Raw genomic sequence first — 19076 nt, forward strand, 5'->3', positions numbered from 1 at the left:
GGGCCCATGTAATTGAGAAGATACTGTCAACGAACCACTCTGAATCCAATTTGGATCCTCTACTGTCTAGCTGTTCGACAGGACCGTGCTGCCTAGACAAGGCGAGACATGCAATGACCGCTTTATCCCAATCCAAGTGCCTTACCCGAGTGGGGTTAAGGCGGTCATTGTGGCTTCACCATGTCAGGGCAGTACGATCCTACCGGGCAGCTCAGCACATCTGAATCCCTCTGATTCGCAAGCACAAGTTGATATCCCATTCCACGCAAGCATGTACGCCAAGGTGGCAGTTCTGATATTTCAAACCAACGTAATGATGGCATTGGCATTCCCTTGTTTTGTATTTTGTCTGGCTTACACGATTCCACTCCATAATCCAACCTGCCGCCTTCAACAACATACAAAACGAGCACCGACGAAGCGACGACAGTGATGAGTGATGAGTGTTCTTTCTCTACTCTTGAACTATTCTCTCCATAGAAAACCATGGCTTCTTATCTTTCTGGGCTCCTCTGTCTTTTATCTCTGCTCTTCCTTTTCCCTTCCATTTCCTCGTTAGCTAACTCTTGAACTATTCTCTCCACAGAAAACCATGAATTCTTATCTTTCTAGGTTCCTCTGTCTTTCCTCTCTGCTCTTCCTTTTCCCTTCCATTTCATCGTTAGCAGATAACAAATCCATCGCTGTTACACTCTCCCTCTCGAAATTCAACAAGAACCCATCTTCAGATCCGTGGCAGAAGCTCAATCACCTTGCTTCTGCTTCTTTAATCAGAGCACGACACCTCAAGAATCCCCAAAAAAGTTCCCTTGTCTACAAAACCCCCCTTTTCCCTCACGGCTATGGAGGATACTCCATTTCCCTCAGCTTCGGTACTCCACCTCAGACCGTCTCTTTCCTCATGGACACAGGTAGTGATCTGGTCTGGTTCCCCTGTACCCACCATTATACATGCAGCAATTGTTCTTTCCCCAATCAAGATCCCTCAAGCATCTCAAATTTCATCCCCAAATTGTCATCTTCCTCCAAGATTATAGGCTGCCAGAACCCAAAATGTGGTTGGCTTCATAATTCCGACGTTAAATCGAGATGCAGTGGTTGCGAACCCAATTCGAGAAATTGCTCGCAGATGTGCCCCAATTACATAATCATCTACGGATCTGGATCCACGGCAGGTATTCTGCTCTCAGAAACGCTCGACTTTCCCGAGAAAAAAAAACCTAATTTCGTCGTCGGTTGCTCTATTTTCTCGGCAAGAGAACCCTCAGGAATCGCTGGGTTCGGGCGAGGCCCATCGTCGCTACCGTCGCAGCTCCGCCTGAAAACATTCTCTTACTGTCTCCTCTCTCACAGCCTAGACGACACCAAGGAGAGTAGCTTACTTGTCTTGAACGGAGACGACAAGACCACCGGCATCAGCTACACACCGTTCGTGAAAAACCCAACCACCGGGAATCCTGCATTCTCCGTCTACTACTACGTCGGACTGAAAAAAATCACCGTCGGAGGGAAAACGGTGAAAATTCCTTACAATTATCTATCACTGGGATCTGAAGGCAATGGCGGAACGATCATAGATTCAGGGTCGACGTTTACGTTCATGGAGAAGCAAGTGTTCGACTTGGTAGCACGAGAGTTCGAAACCCAAGTGAAGACTTACAAGAGAGCTCTCCACATTGAAGCGCTCAGTGGTTTACGCCCCTGTTTCGGTGTATCGGCCGAAAAGAATGTGTCGTTACCGGAACTGGTCTTCCACTTCAAGGGAGGAGCCAAGATGGCTTTGCCGTTAGCGAATTATTACTCGTTTGTTGGGAACACAGGTGTGGTGTGCATGACGGTGGTGACGGAAGGTCTCGTCGGTACCGAAATATCGGTTGGGCCTTCGATTATATTGGGGAACTATCAGCAGCAGAATTTCCATGTGGAATATGATTTGGAGAACCAGAGGTTAGGGTTTCGGCAGCAGAGTTGCGGCAAGTCACACGGACGGTAATAGTATCGTATCGTGTTTCAACTCTCAATTGCTAATTTCCGATACGTTACATTTCCACACGATAATGTGACGGCTCGACATTTGATTTGATTCGTTAGAGCATTGGGTGTTGTTAATTTATTTAACTTTTTTTATCTTTTGGATTATTATTACGATTAGAGTGATTAAGCACGTGGTTTGGCGAGACTCCGGAGTCGGGACAGCCGGGAGGCATGGAAAAGGAATAAGGCCCATCCGCTCTGGGGTTATGATTTGCTAGACCAAGGTGTATACTCATAACAATAAACTGGACCAAAACCATTCCTTTGGAATCTTCTTTCGTAAAATAAAAATCCACAATATTACAAAATGTGTGCCACAGAGATGAGGAAAAATGCTTCTGTAGCTCCAGGAGTTAGGGTTTATAATTTTTTTTTTTGGGTGCTAAAATTCTCCTTAGTAGGCACATCTATTTTTGCCATTGAAAGAGTGTGTGGTAAATCTAGTGGCTGTTGGATTTCATGGAGTGATTTGAATAGATAGACACATGCCGTGCAAATGATCATTGTGTCCCCATAAAAAGGTAGAAATCCCTGAAGTCACGGTGATCATTTTGCATGACCCTATATCTAAGCACACGAGCCACACGCTACACACAACCAGGTAGCGTTCTTTTCCTATTATTTTTTGTTCCTTAATCCTCTCATCTCTCCCTAGGGTGTCAATCGGTTTTGGTTCGATTCATGGTATATTATGTTTAAATCAAAATCAAACTGACATCAAATAATTTTCATAACCTCATATTGAAACTTTTTATTCAGTCTCTGCAATTCAATTGAAATACAATTCAAGTGAAAATAACCAACTGAAACAAATAAAGTTGGGAAGCAAATTTACATATAAAAATTCTCTGTCGTACTGCAGCGTGTACACCCTTGTGGCACAACAAAGGCCATGTGTACCATGTACGGCAGAGAATCTGGATTCCAAATTTACATCCTCATGAAGATACAATCTCACAATATTAAATTTGGTATCTTTCTATGAGAATGTAAATCTCAGTTAGTATGGTTTAGGTTCCGTTTATTTGGGTTTCATGTTATTTTTAGTCTAAAACAGAAACTGAGAATCAAACCTAACCAAATGAATGAAATTTCACTTTCCAAAATCAAAACCTAAATCAAATTCCCTTTTTTTTTTCAGTTGAAACCGAAATTTTTTTGTTTCAAATCTAAATTAACACACTTACCTCTCCCTTGAAATACAATTCAAGTGAAATAACTAACTGAAACAAATAAAGTTGGGAAGCAAATTTACATACAAAAATTCTCTGTTGTACTGCAGCGTGTGCACCCTTGTGGTACAACAAAGTCCATGTGTACCATGTACGGCAGAGAATCTGGATTCCAAATTTACATCCTCATGAAGATACAATCTCACAATATTAAATTTGGTATCTTTCTATGAGAATGTAAATCTCAGTTAGTATGGTTTAGGTTCCGTTTATTTGGGTTTCATGTTATTTTTAGTCTAAAACAGAAACTGAGAATCAAACCTAACCAAATGAATGAAATTTCACTTTCCAAAATCAAAACCTAAATCAAATTCCCTTTTTTTTTTTCAGTTGAAACCGAAATTTTTTTGTTTCAAATCTAAATTAACACACTTACCTCTCCCTAGGCCTCAACTTTGAAAGAGTATATAAGGCTTACGTTTCCCAAATTTTTATCCTCTCAATTACACTGTCTGTACTTGACGTCAAGTATATCTAATAGAGGGAGATGGATCCCACCTTGGGTAGTGTGTTTGAACAGGGGATAAGATAATCATTTCTACCTCCTCTTTTAGATGTACTTGACGTCAAGTACAGGCAGTGTAATTGAGAGGATAAAGATCCCACATTTCCCCCTTACGCTCTAGAAATCCCCTTCTCTCTTTTCTTTTCAAGGGATGGGGCCAGGGGTGGGTGTGGGAGAATCAATAAAGAAAAGCATAATTTTGCTATTCATGTCATACTCGGTTGGTTGTTCAATCAAGTCGTTCACATGACTGGGTTTGGCCGATTATGGAGTTTGGAGTTTAGAGTTGCATTATTGTTGAGATACATTAATGGAGAGCTCTATCTTTAGCTTTGTCCGGACTCCAGACCAGATATACAAGTTGAACGAAGAATGGAACAAGTCTAGTCCGTCGTGGGGCTCGTGGTTGTCTCCTAACATGTTTAGCCTTTATGGTGTCGTATGGATTAGGTAATGGTAGGTGTCCTGACCATTCTGGTTTATGCGTTATTTATTTATTTGGTAATAATTTTGCCTGTTATGTAACCTTGGTAGGTGAAGTTTTTGAAAATCACAAGATAAATTTGGGAAAATGAAAACTAACCGGTGTTGTGTCTGAGCGTGTACCTGTGGTAAGACACAGTTCAGAGCGAAAAGACCAGTGTTGCCCCCTAAAAATGAGGAAAAAACCAGGGGCAATGTCAAACTTTTTGCGTCGGACTGTGTCTGACAACAAGTACACACCCAGACACAACACTGGCTAGAGTTCTTCCTCCCATATATTTTTAATCTCAATTATCTATTTCATTTACAATTGGAGAAATGCATGGTAATATCTAAAGTACTAGTACATATGCATGTGATGTGTACCAATACAAAATGGGGAATTAGATTGAATTAGACTCTACAATTTGACACATGGCTAATCTAGACCATGTCCTCTCTATCCAACTGTCAAAATGAACATATCATCTGTTCACGTAGCTGAATAAATGTTTTGTCACATTTGAAAAAATAAACTTTTGTGATGATAACAATTCGCCTATTTTAGCATGTTTGATTGTTACATGCTATTTATTCTAGGGGACAATGACATGCATGTTGGTAGTGCAATAGTGCATGCATTCTCATATCTTTCTGACATTTTCTCTTCCCCCTAACTATGTGGGTATGCAAACACAATGTATTCATTGATCGTTTATGATGAGTACATTTTTCGAATGCACGTTATGTCATTATCAAAAGCTTTCATTTTGTCATACACATTTTTCGAATACACATGTGAAATAACATTATTACCCTTCTTTGAAAAAAAAATATCTTATGTACTGAAAACTCAAAAAAGTAAGGTTAGAAATTATTTGAAAAATATATCTCTTATTCTTCAGTGTATGTGAAATTACTTGTCATATTGAAGATTGATTTCTCTTGTGTTATTTCCTTAAAGATTTTAAGGTGGGATGAAGTATTTCATTGACATATGTGGTTTTGTTTGTTTGTTTGTCGGCAAGGATCGCCTATGCTTGCCTTCTTTTTAATCAATTGGGAGGCAGTATAGGACTAATTGTGATGTTGCACCTTCCATGAATTTCCGTTAATATGGAAAAAAGCATAGAAGAGTATAATGGAACAAAAAACCAGAGCAGTGTATGAGAATGACAGATTTGATCAGTGAGCAGTGGTACTGGTGGTTGTGAAGATGGAACCCATGTGAATATGTGATGTCTGGTGCTCTCTCTCTCTCAAAAGCTGGTGGAAGCATCCTTGTACCCAATTAGTAACTTCAGCCAAGAAGGAAAGAACCCATCGCTGGGTTATGACTCTAGATCCCACTAATGTGCTCCTCTTGAGTCCAATTCCTCTGCACATACATGTGAGAGGTAACCACCTGTCTCATTTTTGTCATTTACAAGAGAGGAGGGGTATTAATGGAAACAAAAGGACAAGTAGTTACTTTTCACATGTACATTCACCAGTACATACATGCAGATGATCCATTCTCGCTCCCCCCGCCCACTTCTTACTCTAAAATGTGGATCTTTAGTATTTACCCGGTTCAGTTAACCCATCTAAAGCCTAAACCCCACCTGCTCTTTCCAGTTTGAAACAAGTTCAATGCTTTTATGAGCTGGTCTGGGGCATGAGAGTCCTGTCTATCTTTGAAACAGCTTGAGTTCAACAATTAACTTAATAGCCTAAATGTAATTATAAAGGGGAGCACAAGGGCCACGTGCATGCGACAGCCAATGAGAGTGTGCACGTTGGCATCTCAAGGAGCGGGATTTCAGCCTTTCATGGGGGGCAAGGCAATCATTTCGCTCGCCCCCACTGTGCCTAGGCGTGGCCTACGGTCCTACGCCCCCCTCTCCACAGATAACATTTTCCCTAATAATAATTAAGGCTAAGTTATGATAGACACACTTCCTATGTAGGATGATGATCTACTGTGCTAGGCCAATGGAGCATGAGAGGGGGCCTTGCACAGTTCATATAGAGACTGAACACACTATTAGTGTAGGATGGAATCCACCGTGCCAAGCCATTGGGAGCATGGGAGGGGGCATTGAATAGTTCATATAGAGGGGGAATTAATATGTTAGAGAAGAGAGTATGTGAGAGGACGGATGATACCCGTAGAGTGGAGATCATTTTCCCTAATAATAATATGGGAAAAGATTCTTTGAGCCGTTAGAGTAGGGTAAGCTAATACCTCTGTGTCTATTTCTTTCCTTATCGCAACCCTCCAATATTCGATACCATTTACCATACCTCACTAGTGCGCTCCTCAGTGCCACTTGCTCATGAACTATCTCCATAGTAATATAGAATAAACTTACATGTGTGAGAAGAACAGTGTAAGTATTTATATCTATAATGGAAGCTTCCTCTCCATCATATACATATACACATACACATACACATAAACACCAGTTAGTGGAAGCATCCATGAATCTAATTCATCCACTACAAAGAATTACCTGAGCTAAAAAGGAAATAAAACCCATCGATTGGGACTTATGACTCTAGATCTGATGTCACTCATGTTTTTTTTTTTTTTAATTTTTATTTTAAATATGTAACTAGGGGCCTTAGAGGTTGATGAGTTGATCTTTAGAGGTTGATGAGTTTATCTTTAGACTTTACCCGTCCGATTAACCCGTCTAAATCCACATGCTCCAACTAGTCCAAACCTCGCCCGACTTTTATGGGCTGGTCGGGAATGAGAGACCTGTGCCATTGTAGGGGCCAATGGGAGTACGCGTCTAGGCATCCAACATGAGAGGTGGGGTGGTCATTTTGCCACCACCCTACGTAGGGGCACATGACCAAGTAACATTGTTTTTCACATGTAATAATTATGAGATCGATTCTTGTAATACGAACTATAAAATATGAAAAAAATTTCCCCACACCTATACGAATGCAATTTCCTTCTCACTTGGCTTTTTTCTTATTTTCTCTTCTTTTTTGAATATGTGGGCTCTATGTGGATGATACCTTTTCCGGATAACCATTTCTATGGTGTGGAGATTCCTCTTTATGGTATGGGAGCCCTCATCCAATAAGGCAAATAGTTTCCCATGCAACGTGTACCATATACCCTCTCATATATTTTCTAGTATTTTGCCTAACCATCTGGGCTCGATGTGATTGATATGGTTCCCCAACTACCATTGGTGTGGCGTGGGTGAGTCTCCCTACACTAAGCTAATGGCATGAGAATCCTTTGCTTGAATTACAACACTATTAAACAACATGTTGAGAAAACACATTGATTTATAATTTAATGGGAAAAGGTTATTTGGGTCGTAGGACAAGTAACGCTCTAGCAAGTAGCACCTTCGTGTCTATCTCTTTCTTTCTCACAAAAATAATTTGTGACCCTCTAATAAATGATACCATTATATCGCTCTTCATTGATGTGCTCTCCTATGCAACTTGGCTGTGATAACCCTATCTCCAGCTAATTCCTTTAATATATATGCATGACATGAGAAAAGTTTTTTGTGTGAGACATAGAGGCCACACCCAGACACAATGGGGGAGAAATGACCACCCCACCCCCATATAAGGTGGAAATAAAATCCCACCCCGAAGATACCAGTGCGCATGGCTCCTGTGCTCCCCCACTAAGAACGCTCCCTCTACATGACAAGTGAGATTTTTCTACTTTTGAAAATTTTGACATGATAGTTATTGGCATTAATTAAAGAAATGTTTGGGAAGGGTTACTAAACCAGACTTACATAGGAAGTTAGGAATCGTGCCATTGATGGGGTTAGTTGAGACTTGAGAGATTGGGTTTTAATGATGTGGGGATGGATAAATAGGAAAGGGTGGGTGGGAAACTAATGGCTGGGTTCGAGCTATAATTAAGCAAATACAACAAGTGATAATATTAGGTACATGACTGATATGCCAAAAGTTTCAGAATTGATTGAATGCATTAAATCAAGCCTTTTAATCTATCCCATACTAGGCTGACCCAATCTAGTGTCCTTACACTAGAATAGGTCTTATTAGGCATATAACACACCACCATGCTTCTGTATCCCATCGTCCTTGGCGGCTCTCACTCTGGCGGTAGGTAGCCCTTTCCAAGCGGCTCCACTTTGTTCTAGGGTTTTTGTCTGGCGATAGATAGCTCTTGATTCGAACCCGTGATGTGGTGACTCACTTTGATACCAAATATTAGGTACTTGACCGATATGCCAAAAGCTCCAAAGCTGATGGAACGCGTTAAATCAAGTCATTTAATCTACTCCATATTAGGTTGACCCAATCTAGTGCCCATACACTAGAGTGTACCCCATTAGGCATATAACACACAACTTATGGGAAGAGCAGTTTTCAAATGGCCTTTCCCCAACCCATTGTTGTGAGTACCTCGTGGCTCGTGACTCGTGAGGTGGATACAAACAAGGGGCAATACCAAATCCAAAGCAATGACATAGCAATAGATAAGGGTGCCAATTTTGGGCGGAATTGGGAACCAAACCTTTAGGAATCAAAACCGACCCACTCAATAACCTATCGGTCTGGTTCTAGATTTAAGGATTAATTTATTGATTTCACCCCTGATGGTTCTAGAACCGATAGACCAATTAGGAACTGTTGGAACCGAAACCGGTGGAACCAGTATAAATCCACATTCTAACCCTATATATTATATAATTCTTAAGACTTAAGGTTGTGATAGTTAAGGTCAAGCCCTTTATTTTTTTATTTTTCTATTTTTGATTTGTACCTCTTGTTCCATATACTATTAATTTAAAGGTTCATTAGGGAATACTGACTTAAGAACATGCTTGAAAATAATCTTAACATAGGAGGGTGGTGGTGATTCTACTTATTAATTGAATATAAAATAAGAAGTAATATAGAATTGTTTTGTGATTTGAGAAAAAATTGATGGTGGGTTCCATCTCTCATGGTCTCATGTGATTGAAATTAAGGGTGCAAGTTTGGCCTTGACGGCCGGAGTCCTCCCTGAGCCCAAATAGGGCCTGGATTGAGATACCTTGGCCATGAGGGCGGGTTAGGGTTGAGAATTTCTGACCCTGAGTCAGGACTGAGCCGGATTAGGGTTGAGGCCTCGGGCTGAGCCCGGCCCGATCAACCTGACCCTGTCCTCTTTTTGTTCTTTCCCAGCCTGGCCAGCCCATGCATCTACCTTTCCCAGTTTGGCCAGCCCATGCATATCTCCCTTTCCCCCATGATCAGGGCCAATTAGGGTCAGCCTGGTCCAACCTTGAGAGCGGGTTAGGGTTGAATTTTTCTAGTCCTGATTTAGGGTCGTGTCGGGTTGGGTCGGGCCTGGGCCCAACTAAGAGGATTTAGGATTGGACTAGGGTTTTAAAAGGCTCAACCCAACCCGACCCTTTTGCAGCTCTAATTGAAATTAGTCTTATTATAATATCATTGAATATATGTAGCATGTGGTAGAGATTTTTTTTTTCAAATTTTGGACTACTTGGAATCGATTAGGAACCGAAACCGGCACACCCATTAGTTAGCGGTCTTGGATTTTAGGTTTGAACCGATTAGCTCTGTGCGAAAGCTAACAGCCAGTCTAACTGCCATATGGCACAGCCGCACAGGTAGGGAGAGAAAGAGAGAGAGAGAGAATCCTACCAACTAGACGACCGGAAGTTAACGTTGACGGGTCGTTGAAAGGTTTCTAAGTTCTCAAAATTAGTTGCAGCGCGCGCACGTTTGAAAGGTGAGAAGATCTTTAGTCCTAGGTCTCTGAATGGCAGTGCTTCAAGCCTCTGCTCCAATTCTAGGGTTCACTTGAAAGCTCCCAAACAGTAAGTAGGAATCCCAATGGTGGTTCTGTAAATCAGTTGTCATGTTCCGATCGTTTTGGCGGTCGGTTGATCGCTTCTCTCTCCAACGCTTCAGGTAGGTTTGGAAGTGAATGAGCGCTTCGTTCTTTGCATGCCATTAGGGAACTCTGTATTACATAGCTGCACAAATCTATGTTTCCTTTTTAGTTTTGTGTTGTCAATCTTCCTTTCCTTTGTACTGTAGCCTAATTGATTTGCTACCCATTTGATGAATCTAGCAATAGTTTTTTAATTTTATTTTTATATATAAATGGAACTGTAACGGTAGTCTTTTCACTTGTTCGTGACTTACTAGCATTTAAAGGATGGGCTGTTGAAAATTCTCTAGAGTAACTTATTATAAGTCTGTTGGGAATCCACTAACATAATTTGGTGAATCAGTTTCACAGCAATTGGTTTAATGGGAAGTCATTACTTAATAACAGTTAGTTGGGAATCCACTAACATATTTTGGTGAATCAGTTTCACAGCCATTGGTTTAATGGGAAGTCATTACTTTTGCTTGAGCATAATTAGATAAATGAGGTAGACAAGGTTGAAATAGTTAAGTTTTTCTTTTTACTCCTCCCCTCCCCCCTCCCCCTTTTGGAGATTTCTAGTTTTGTTGTATTAGGGATCATTCACTTAGATGGCAAATTCAATTCCTCATGAGTAAGACTTGGTTTTGACAATTTCAGAATTGCCTTAGTTGACAAACAAATTAAATATGAAATGCAGAGACTGGTAGGAGTGGAACCTGTGAAGACACCTATAACAAATTCCAGTTCTCACTAGTTAGTTTGACTCAGGATTTATAGAATTTCGGAATGGCATCAATTGACAAAAAAATTAAATAATGCAGGTACCGGTGGAACTTAGGGGACATCTTTAACCCTAGATTTTCCTCTTCTTGAGCTTCTAGAAATGCCTTGGATGTTAAGTAAGAGTGGCGATAGTCCTTTTCATTGAGTACTTTCTTTTTTGCTCCCTTCAAGTACCCCAAACCATGAATATACCACAACTGAATTGATTTTCATCTTCCAATTTTTTTTAAACTAATTGTTCCATTCAGAGGTTATCTTGAAGGTTCCTTTAAACCTTATGTGGATTCAAAGTAATCTCTCTTAAATTTCTCTTCATCTTTTTCATATTGCCTGTTTTTCTATTACACCAGCCTGGTCCAACTGCTCAGGAGGCCGTCTTTCACCACTATTTTCTTTATCAAGTTGATTCATCTTCCCACTCATAGTGCTCACATAAACCTAGTTATGTTCTCCATAGATGAACAGAGCTGGTTCAGCCACTAGAACCTACATTTAAATCGATCAAAATCCTACTTCTATTACTCCTGACCAATTCTACCCATCTTTTACTATTTTCCATTAACTCTAACCCCAGTTTAATAACCCTAGTGTCATTAGGACTCCTATATTTGCACAAAAAACAGTAATATTTCTTCGCTTTCTCAGCCAATTACTTTATTAGGCTTTGGGCCGTGTTGATTTTTTCTCTGTGGACTGGAAAGTGTTGTGCACCCTAGTTCTATATCAATTATGGGGCATCCCATGGTTGCCCTACAGCATAACATCATTGATAAAGATGAAGAACTCAGAAGAGGGGCATTAGGGTTCTCTGAATGTGAACTAAACAACAAATGGCTTTGAAGATATAATTATTCTTTGGTCCTCAAGAAAACATGTCTATGGTATGAGAAGCATCTGATTTGACATATAAAATCCAACCAGATCCAGTTCTATGTTACTTTTTTGGGGGGGGGGGGGGTAATCAGCATTTAGTCCCAAAAGTTGTGTCAGCCAACTTATTTTCTGTGTTTGAAGCTGAAGTATAGTGATGCATATATTTCTTTTGACTAGACTAGAAGACATTTTTGAGATGATGTAACATCTAAAGCTTAAGTCACTTGGCCAAGTTTTCACCCTAAACTCTATACTTGAGACAAACTTATGCATCAAGAAAAACTGCATCATCTTGTTTTGGTTAGCCTTACAAGATCTGAGGAAAAGGCAGTGCGCAAAGAGAGCGGAAGAAGGTATTTTTTTCCCATTGTAGAGTGCGGTTCTGGTTTTTTTTCTTCTTTCTGCATTCATGGAGTTGTTGGAGGAAAGAGAAAGAGAGAAATAGAGAAAGAAAGAGGTGTGCAAGAGAAACACTATACGATTCCGATTTTGGTACGTGGTGAGAAGAGAAGAAAAAAAAGAGAGGCAAAAGTAAAGTCACGTTGAAGGAGTGAAGAGGGAAGAAGTGAAAAAAATTAAGAGGAGTTCATGCGCGGGAGAGAAGGTTTATAAGACGATTTTAAAAGAAAAAGGGGCTTCCGAGCCAGTTTTGTATGGAAAATCTGATTTCATACAGAGGGTGCGATACAAAGGTTAGGTGTTCCTAAGGTTTTCTGGTGCTACAGATTTAGTGGAAGGATAGATCGAGCAGATTCTGCTCCATTGGTATAGATCGTGCGGGTTCATGCAAAGATCAACGGTAATTAGGTTCGTCGAAGTTGAGGGTGTGGTGACTAGTGTGAGATCTGTGGGAGGTTAGGGCAAGGAATTCCCAAGTACGATTGGACTACACCAGGGTTCAGCCTTAAGTCCTTACCTTTTTGCGCTTATCATGGATGATATAGCCAAGAGCATTCAAGACGAGGTTCCATAGTGTATGCTCTACGCTGATGATATTGTTTTGGTGGATGGGACAAAAGAAGGGATTAACTCTAAGTCAGAGCTTTGGAGGTCAACCTTGGAAACTAGAGGAAAGTATATGATGTGTAATTTTAGTCACACTATGATGGATAATGATACCGCGCGAATCGAGGAAAGAGAGATACCGCAAAGTGACTATTTTAGATATTTGGGGTCAATCATAAATAAAGAAGGTGACATAGAGGATGATGTTTCACAAAGAGTTAAAGTTCGATGGATGAAGTGGAGAGGTGCGTTCGGAGTGCTGTGTGACCGATGTATTCCTTTAAAGCTTGACGTATTCGTTTAAAGCTTAAAGGAAAGTTCTATAGGACTGTTGTTTGTCCGGCCATGATGTATGGGGCAGAATGTTGGGCAGTTAAGAAGTGTCATATTTCTAAGCTTTGTGTTGCAGAGATGAGGATGTTAAGATGGATGTGTGGAAAAACAAGGAAAGATAAAGTACGGACTGAACATATAAGAGCGGACTTGGGAGTTGCCCCGATCAATGACAAGCTCCGAGAGAGTTGTTTAAGGTGATATGGTCATATTCAACGGAGGCCTAGGGACGCCCCAGTAAGGAGGAGTGATATGATTCTGATTGAAGGAGCTAAAAGAGCTAGGGGCAGAGCCTATTGGAGGGCAAGGATCCATGTCGCAGACCCCATTTAGCTGAGATTATCCTGACGTGCTGGGCTGTGCCTCTTTCCTCTTACTATCTCTCATTTGTGTTTTTTCCTTTGTCATTTCTCATCTCTTTCCCCATCCTTGTTCTCCCATCTTTTCTTCACCTTTTTTTGAGTATAACTCTGTTTTCTCTAGTTTGTTTTGTTTGGATCTATGTAGCCGACCCCGTTAAGTTGGGATAAGGCTGAGTTTGTTGTTGTTGTTGTTGTTGTTGGGTACACTTTGTAATATTTTTCCGATTTTTATCCAATTCTTTGAAGTTGAATTCAGATCACTATTATGAGTGATTCTTCTGATGATCAGATCAGTTTATTTCATAATCAGATTCAAATCAGATAAAGGATAATTTAACTGAAATCCAATCAATTCACAGCCCTACTTAACACCTAGTTCCAGGAAGAAAGGTGTAGGAAAAAACTCTACAAAGATATCGCCTTTATCTCAATGACGATTCTCAGGTCTTGGATATCAGCCAAAGATTGTGAGACTTGATTTCTGTTGAGCCCTTCATCTTTGAAGGATGAAACAACTTTCCCATTGGGTAATGGACTCAGGCTTCAAAGAATAGAAAGGTTATCTTGAAGATATTCCTTAATAAGGACCTTATGCTCGGATAGGAATTAATGCAGGGCCAGGTTAGGGTTCTACATTTAACATCAAAGCATGAGTTCAAATGAATCATCAAAATTGATTGAGACCTAAAAAAGTTAGAAACACGATTTTTTTTAAGGGATTAGTTGGACTTGATGAAGGATTTGAGAGTAGAATGTAGATGCTTCAGATCCTAGATCTGCTCTGATGTAGCCAATATCAACCAGCACATTTAGAATCTGCTGAAAAAGGAAGATCTTTTATACGTGGAAGCTTTTACTTTAGCATTGCCTTTCAAATGTGTGCTATGATTTTGGTCTTGACTTTCCTTTATTACTGGAAAGATAATGAGGCTGTGCCATTGTTTATGGAGCAAGCAGTTATATACTTATTTGTTACCCTTCTCTAGTTTCCTTTAGATTCTCCTCCTGCCAGAGCAGGTAGTCTTTTGGATTGCATCTAAGACCAAAGTGAGCAGGCATGCTTTGAGAGGATTTGTCAAATAAATCTTATCTTATTCCTCTGATGCTTGAAGTGGCATTCTCCACACTTAACATCTTAAGTCTTGCCACTCAACTAGTTAATTAAGGACTGGATATTTGGTCATCCTGAAACAACATTTTTTCAAGGAAAATTTTTTTTCCAGTAACAAAGCAATTGACGTTTCATAAGTAATTCCTTTAGTTATCCAATATTGGTCACTTACCCTGCTGTATTTCAGAAAATCCGCCATTATTTTAAAATTTAATATCCTTGCCCTCGTCGTTGATGTTTTATTATTTATTATTATTGTCACGAGTATGGTCTGTCAAGGGTACTATGATGTTTTTAAATAAAAGGAGTTAGTAGGTTGTATTTCTTTGACTAGAAGGAAAAATTCTATATGTTTATTTAGCGAAAATATCGTCATAGCATCAACATAACTCCAGTAGTTTTAAGTAGGTGTCAGTGGTTATATTACTGGGTATAATTTTCTTTTGTAGTTTCTGAAGAATATATTTGCTATTGTGACTATTTACCTGAATCCAACAATTTTTGGCCTATGAATGTAGATACCTAATCAATGAACTCCAAGAGATCAAATTTGTTGACAGGCAGAACAGGGTATGGTTGTTAACTATACTTTATATTTGGTCATCCTCTCTCTCTTTCTCTCCCTCTTTGTTTTATTTTCATCTATTAATATGCCATCATAGATTTTTCTAATTATTTCTTGCAACTCCTCATTCTTGTTATTCAGGAGTTCGTTTTAGAAATACTGAGATCTATTGTAGAAATAGTCACCTATGGTGATCGTCATGACCCATCAATTTTTGAGTAAGGATTTTTGCAGTCACAGTTTTCTGTTTGTGGTCTTAAATCCTTCAGAGACATTTCCTGTATGATGACGATAATGAATCATATTTTTGTTCCTTGGCAGATGTTTCATGGAATATCAACTTTTAGCAGAGTTCCTTCGGATACTAAAAATTGATAGAAATGCAAGCATTGAGGCACCATTTCTTCACTATCTAAGCATAATGATCCAAAATTTGGCTAGTGATCATTCAATTTGTAAGATGTTAAATGCCATGAGTATCTACCACTTTCCTTATCCATAGTATGTTTGTTGTCCTTGTTAGCTGTCTCTTTGTTTTGGGGACTTTTGGGGTTAGGAGATGTGGTTGATCTTGCAATTTCATGTTTCAGCAAAGAGCACACTGTCTCCTTGAGCAATGGGTTGATTTTTTTCCTTCCTTTCTCTGTTGGGTATCCGTTATCTGTTGTTTTTGTTAACTCCATTAGCCATGTTTCATGTCTCTTACCTAGTATATTTTGATCCTGCAGACTATTGTTTTAGCAATGAATATATTAACAAAATCATACTGCATCCTTACAAGTTTGATGGTGGTGGAGATCTGGCTCTCTATTATGTATCCTTTTTAAGGTTGTGATGCTGCTCTTCTTCTACGCTTTTACTTTTTCTCCCTGCTTGACACTTTGGTCTGAATTCCATTTAGCTGAAAATTTTACAAAATATAGCGATTTGCATTCCCCAATTTTCTAAATTGTTGTTATTAATTTGATTCGTTATTAAAGTAATTAGTAGAAACCTTTTTTGACTACTTCCTGCTTTCTCTTATTTTCTCAGAACTGTGAGTGGAAAACTGAACAAAGATACTCTCTGTCTTCTTGTAAAGGTTCAAGAGGTAAAGAAAGGTCCATGTGTGCTAATTTATTGTCAATCTGGTTGATGCACTAGTGATTCTAGATTAGCATATATTGGTTGCTTGTCCTATGTAATTAGTTCTTCAGCTAATGTATATGGAAGTCATTTTTTTGTTGCCTAGCCTCAAAGGATGCATTGATGCTTAAATTTGTCTGCGCTAGCCATTTGTCATTTTTAAGTAATGGAGATAGATTAACAATGAATAGTATGCAGAACAATATACTGGTGTTTGAAATTCCAAACAAGTTATACTTAAACAGTTTTGCAAGCTGTAGATATCTGTAAGTTAATGTGGTTCAGCATGATCGCATGCTGATCAAAATGATCGACTATGTGCCCTTTTGAGTTTTGAAAGGCAATCATAATGAATTGCTGAATTATGACAGGTTTTCAGATATATAAAAAGACGAAAATATTAAACTATTCTTCATTCCTCTTTCTTGAAAATTCGAAGTCTCATACTATTTGCCCTGCTGACCCCTTACACTCTAAGGAGGATGAGGTGTGGGAAACATGTGCATTGTACTTGGCCTTGTTCCTTGACAGGAATATTTAGTTTACAGCCGTACCATTAGCAAAAGTTATAAGGGTATAAAACTTTAAATCCAAGAAGACAAATCTTTTCTGGTGAACAAATTGCATGAAGTATTTTGGTCATCAAATTGTCCACTTTGTAACCAGTGTAATCTTTATCTGAATTTCCATCTTTAAAATGAGATTTTAGTGGATACACATTAGTTATATTATCTGTATGGGATAGGTACATCACATCTGCTCCTTTCTATGCATTAAAAAACTAATATTTTAAAGTTGTAGGTGTATTTTGTAGAGTCTATGATACAGTTTTAGGTGTTTGAGTAACACAGGAAATGGAAATACGTTGTTTCCTTTTCTATTTGATACATCTGAGGCTGATGACATTTATGGACATCTAGTTTGAGTTACATGACAAGCAGTGATATTCTGGTTAATTATGGAGGTATTAGTAATGGATGTATCATGTATGTGCTGAGGGCTTTTGGCCTGACAATGTTTATCATGTTCCATATGCAGGATGTTGTAGTCTCATTTCCATTGTACAGTGAGGCTATTAAATTTGCTACTCATGAAGAAAAGATGATTCAGATTGCAGTACGTGCATTAAGTCTCAATATATATAATGGTAATTTCGGGATATTTTTCTTCCGGTTGCAAGAAATATCGTGTGAAACCATTCAATGTAAAATCTGTCTTTCTATCTTTTGGTATCTTGCAACAGTATCCTTTTGATTATGCAGTTGCTGATGAAATGGTCCATAGATACATAACTACTCCTCCAGCCTCAGAGTATTTCCTTGACATGGTCTTGAACTTGAGAGAGCATTGCTACCGTATAGATGCCGTAGTTCATGCTACCAAGTATGCTTCTTCATTTTATAAGTCGATGTAATTTTGGCAGATATTGTACTTGGATCATCTGGGTAATTCTTTATGTTTCACATAACTGGTGAATTTGATCCAGGGATACTTACCCTCATGGTTTGAGAAAAGGATTACTTCTGCAAACTGAGAAGGTTGTGGATGATCTCTACTACTGCAAGGACATTCTACTAGTAGGCAACTCCCATTTGAATATATTGATGACCCAAAATATTCTCAGCATATTGGTTGTACCCATGCTGTTACCATTGCTGCAGTTAGGCCAGATAAACGTAAGATATTCATGTTGATTTTTCCTTTGCAAAACTGCTATTCTGATACTTCATTTAGAAATTTTGGTTTAAGTTCATTGCTAGGTATCTGTTGGATAAAGCTTAATTGAGTTGAATTGAGTTGTATATTGCTAGGTATGTCCAGCAGGCCAGCTGCAGTCAATCTTTTGATCCATCTCCTACATGTCAGGATACACATATATCTGCTATTACTTCTCTGTATATGGTTTGTTGTCTTGTTCAAATTGTTGGTGGAAAATGGTTGGTGAACTCAGTGGCTGTTGCTGTTCTATACACTTATATGGTCTTGAGTGGGAGAGTTTCAACTGAAAGGACCCCAACCAGTGGTACCAGTCCTGCTACTACTTTTTTCGGCATTCTAAATGAACTGGAAGAAATCAGGTCCGACCTTAATTCTGAAGGAACAGAAAACAGTGATAAAAATCATATCTTTGGGCATTTTTCTGAGTACATTTCATCTAGTTTTCAGTTTGTCAACTGCACAACGGATGAGGCACAACAAGAAAGGTCTGAATATTTCTATCTAATTCCTAAACTTGTTCTGTTTGTCATGTTTTATAAGAAGTGAATGTGAATTAAATGACAGAATATTGTTGTATTTTCTTAAACGATCAAAACAAAGGATATTTTCAAAATTTTTCTACATTCAATCTGTATTGGGTGCATCAGAAAAATTGTAGTTATTGGTGAACACTTTGACGGAGGGACTTCCAATGAGTAGTTTCTTATCATAGGATACCTCTGGGAAAACAAGCTAGTGGTATATGGTCTAGCCTGCAATTGTCATCTGACGTGTCAGCATGACCTTTATTCAGTATTTCAGTGTCATAAATATTTTTTGAATTTGGTCTGCTCGCATGAAATTTATAGATGAAATTATCAGGAAAATGAGTAGAGTGATGGTTTCTTGGAGACAGAGAAGGAAGGAACTTTAAGTCATCACTACAAAGACAAATATGGAGTCTCTTTGATTCTCTTGCTGCTAAGTCATCGTTAGAAAGAGAAATACTGGAGTAACACTATTACTAGTGGTAAGGAAGCACCCATGGAGAAGAATCTCGAGGTGGTCGTCCATGGATGATTTTGTCTGCCAAGTGGAAGC

General features: G+C 39.1%; 2 protein-coding genes across 4 annotated transcripts in view; both read left to right on the top strand.

The window, feature by feature from the left end:
• The first annotated feature begins 568 nt into the window (after positions 1-568).
• Positions 569-18654, top strand: LOC122662377 (probable aspartyl protease At4g16563). Of its 2 annotated transcripts, XM_043858004.1 has the most exons (3): positions 569-1977; positions 13312-13319; positions 18644-18654. In XM_043858004.1, exons 1-2 carry the CDS (start codon positions 593-595, stop codon positions 13313-13315), a joined length of 1389 nt encoding a protein of 462 aa, XP_043713939.1. In that variant the 5' UTR covers positions 569-592; the 3' UTR covers positions 13316-13319; positions 18644-18654. The 2 variants fall into 2 exon arrangements, with proteins under 2 accessions (XP_043713939.1, XP_043713934.1); XM_043857999.1 differs by lacking the exons at positions 13312-13319; positions 18644-18654 and adding an exon at positions 2222-2270 and having other exon boundaries at positions 569-2014.
• The window catches only part of LOC122662362 (protein TRANSPARENT TESTA 9-like), a 48385-nt gene continuing 39257 nt past the window's right edge, over positions 9949-19076 (top strand). Inside the window, exons 1-10 of one of the 2 annotated variants that reach the window (XM_043857980.1) lie at positions 9949-10155; positions 15106-15157; positions 15294-15370; positions 15474-15607; positions 15881-15980; positions 16185-16242; positions 17316-17424; positions 17540-17660; positions 17764-17953; positions 18099-18481. In XM_043857980.1, coding sequence (XP_043713915.1) covers positions 10103-10155; positions 15106-15157; positions 15294-15370; positions 15474-15607; positions 15881-15980; positions 16185-16242; positions 17316-17424; positions 17540-17660; positions 17764-17953; positions 18099-18481 — 1277 coding nt within the window. In that variant the 5' untranslated portion in view covers positions 9949-10102. Of the gene's footprint in view, positions 10156-15105; positions 15158-15293; positions 15371-15473; positions 15608-15652; positions 15773-15880; positions 15981-16184; positions 16243-17315; positions 17425-17539; positions 17661-17763; positions 17954-18098; positions 18482-19076 lie in introns of those variants that run through there. The other variant, XM_043857987.1, reaches the window with a different exon arrangement.

Source organism: Telopea speciosissima, chromosome 1 (assembly GCF_018873765.1).
Source record: "Telopea speciosissima isolate NSW1024214 ecotype Mountain lineage chromosome 1, Tspe_v1, whole genome shotgun sequence".
NCBI classification, from domain to species: Eukaryota; Viridiplantae; Streptophyta; class Magnoliopsida; order Proteales; family Proteaceae; genus Telopea; species Telopea speciosissima.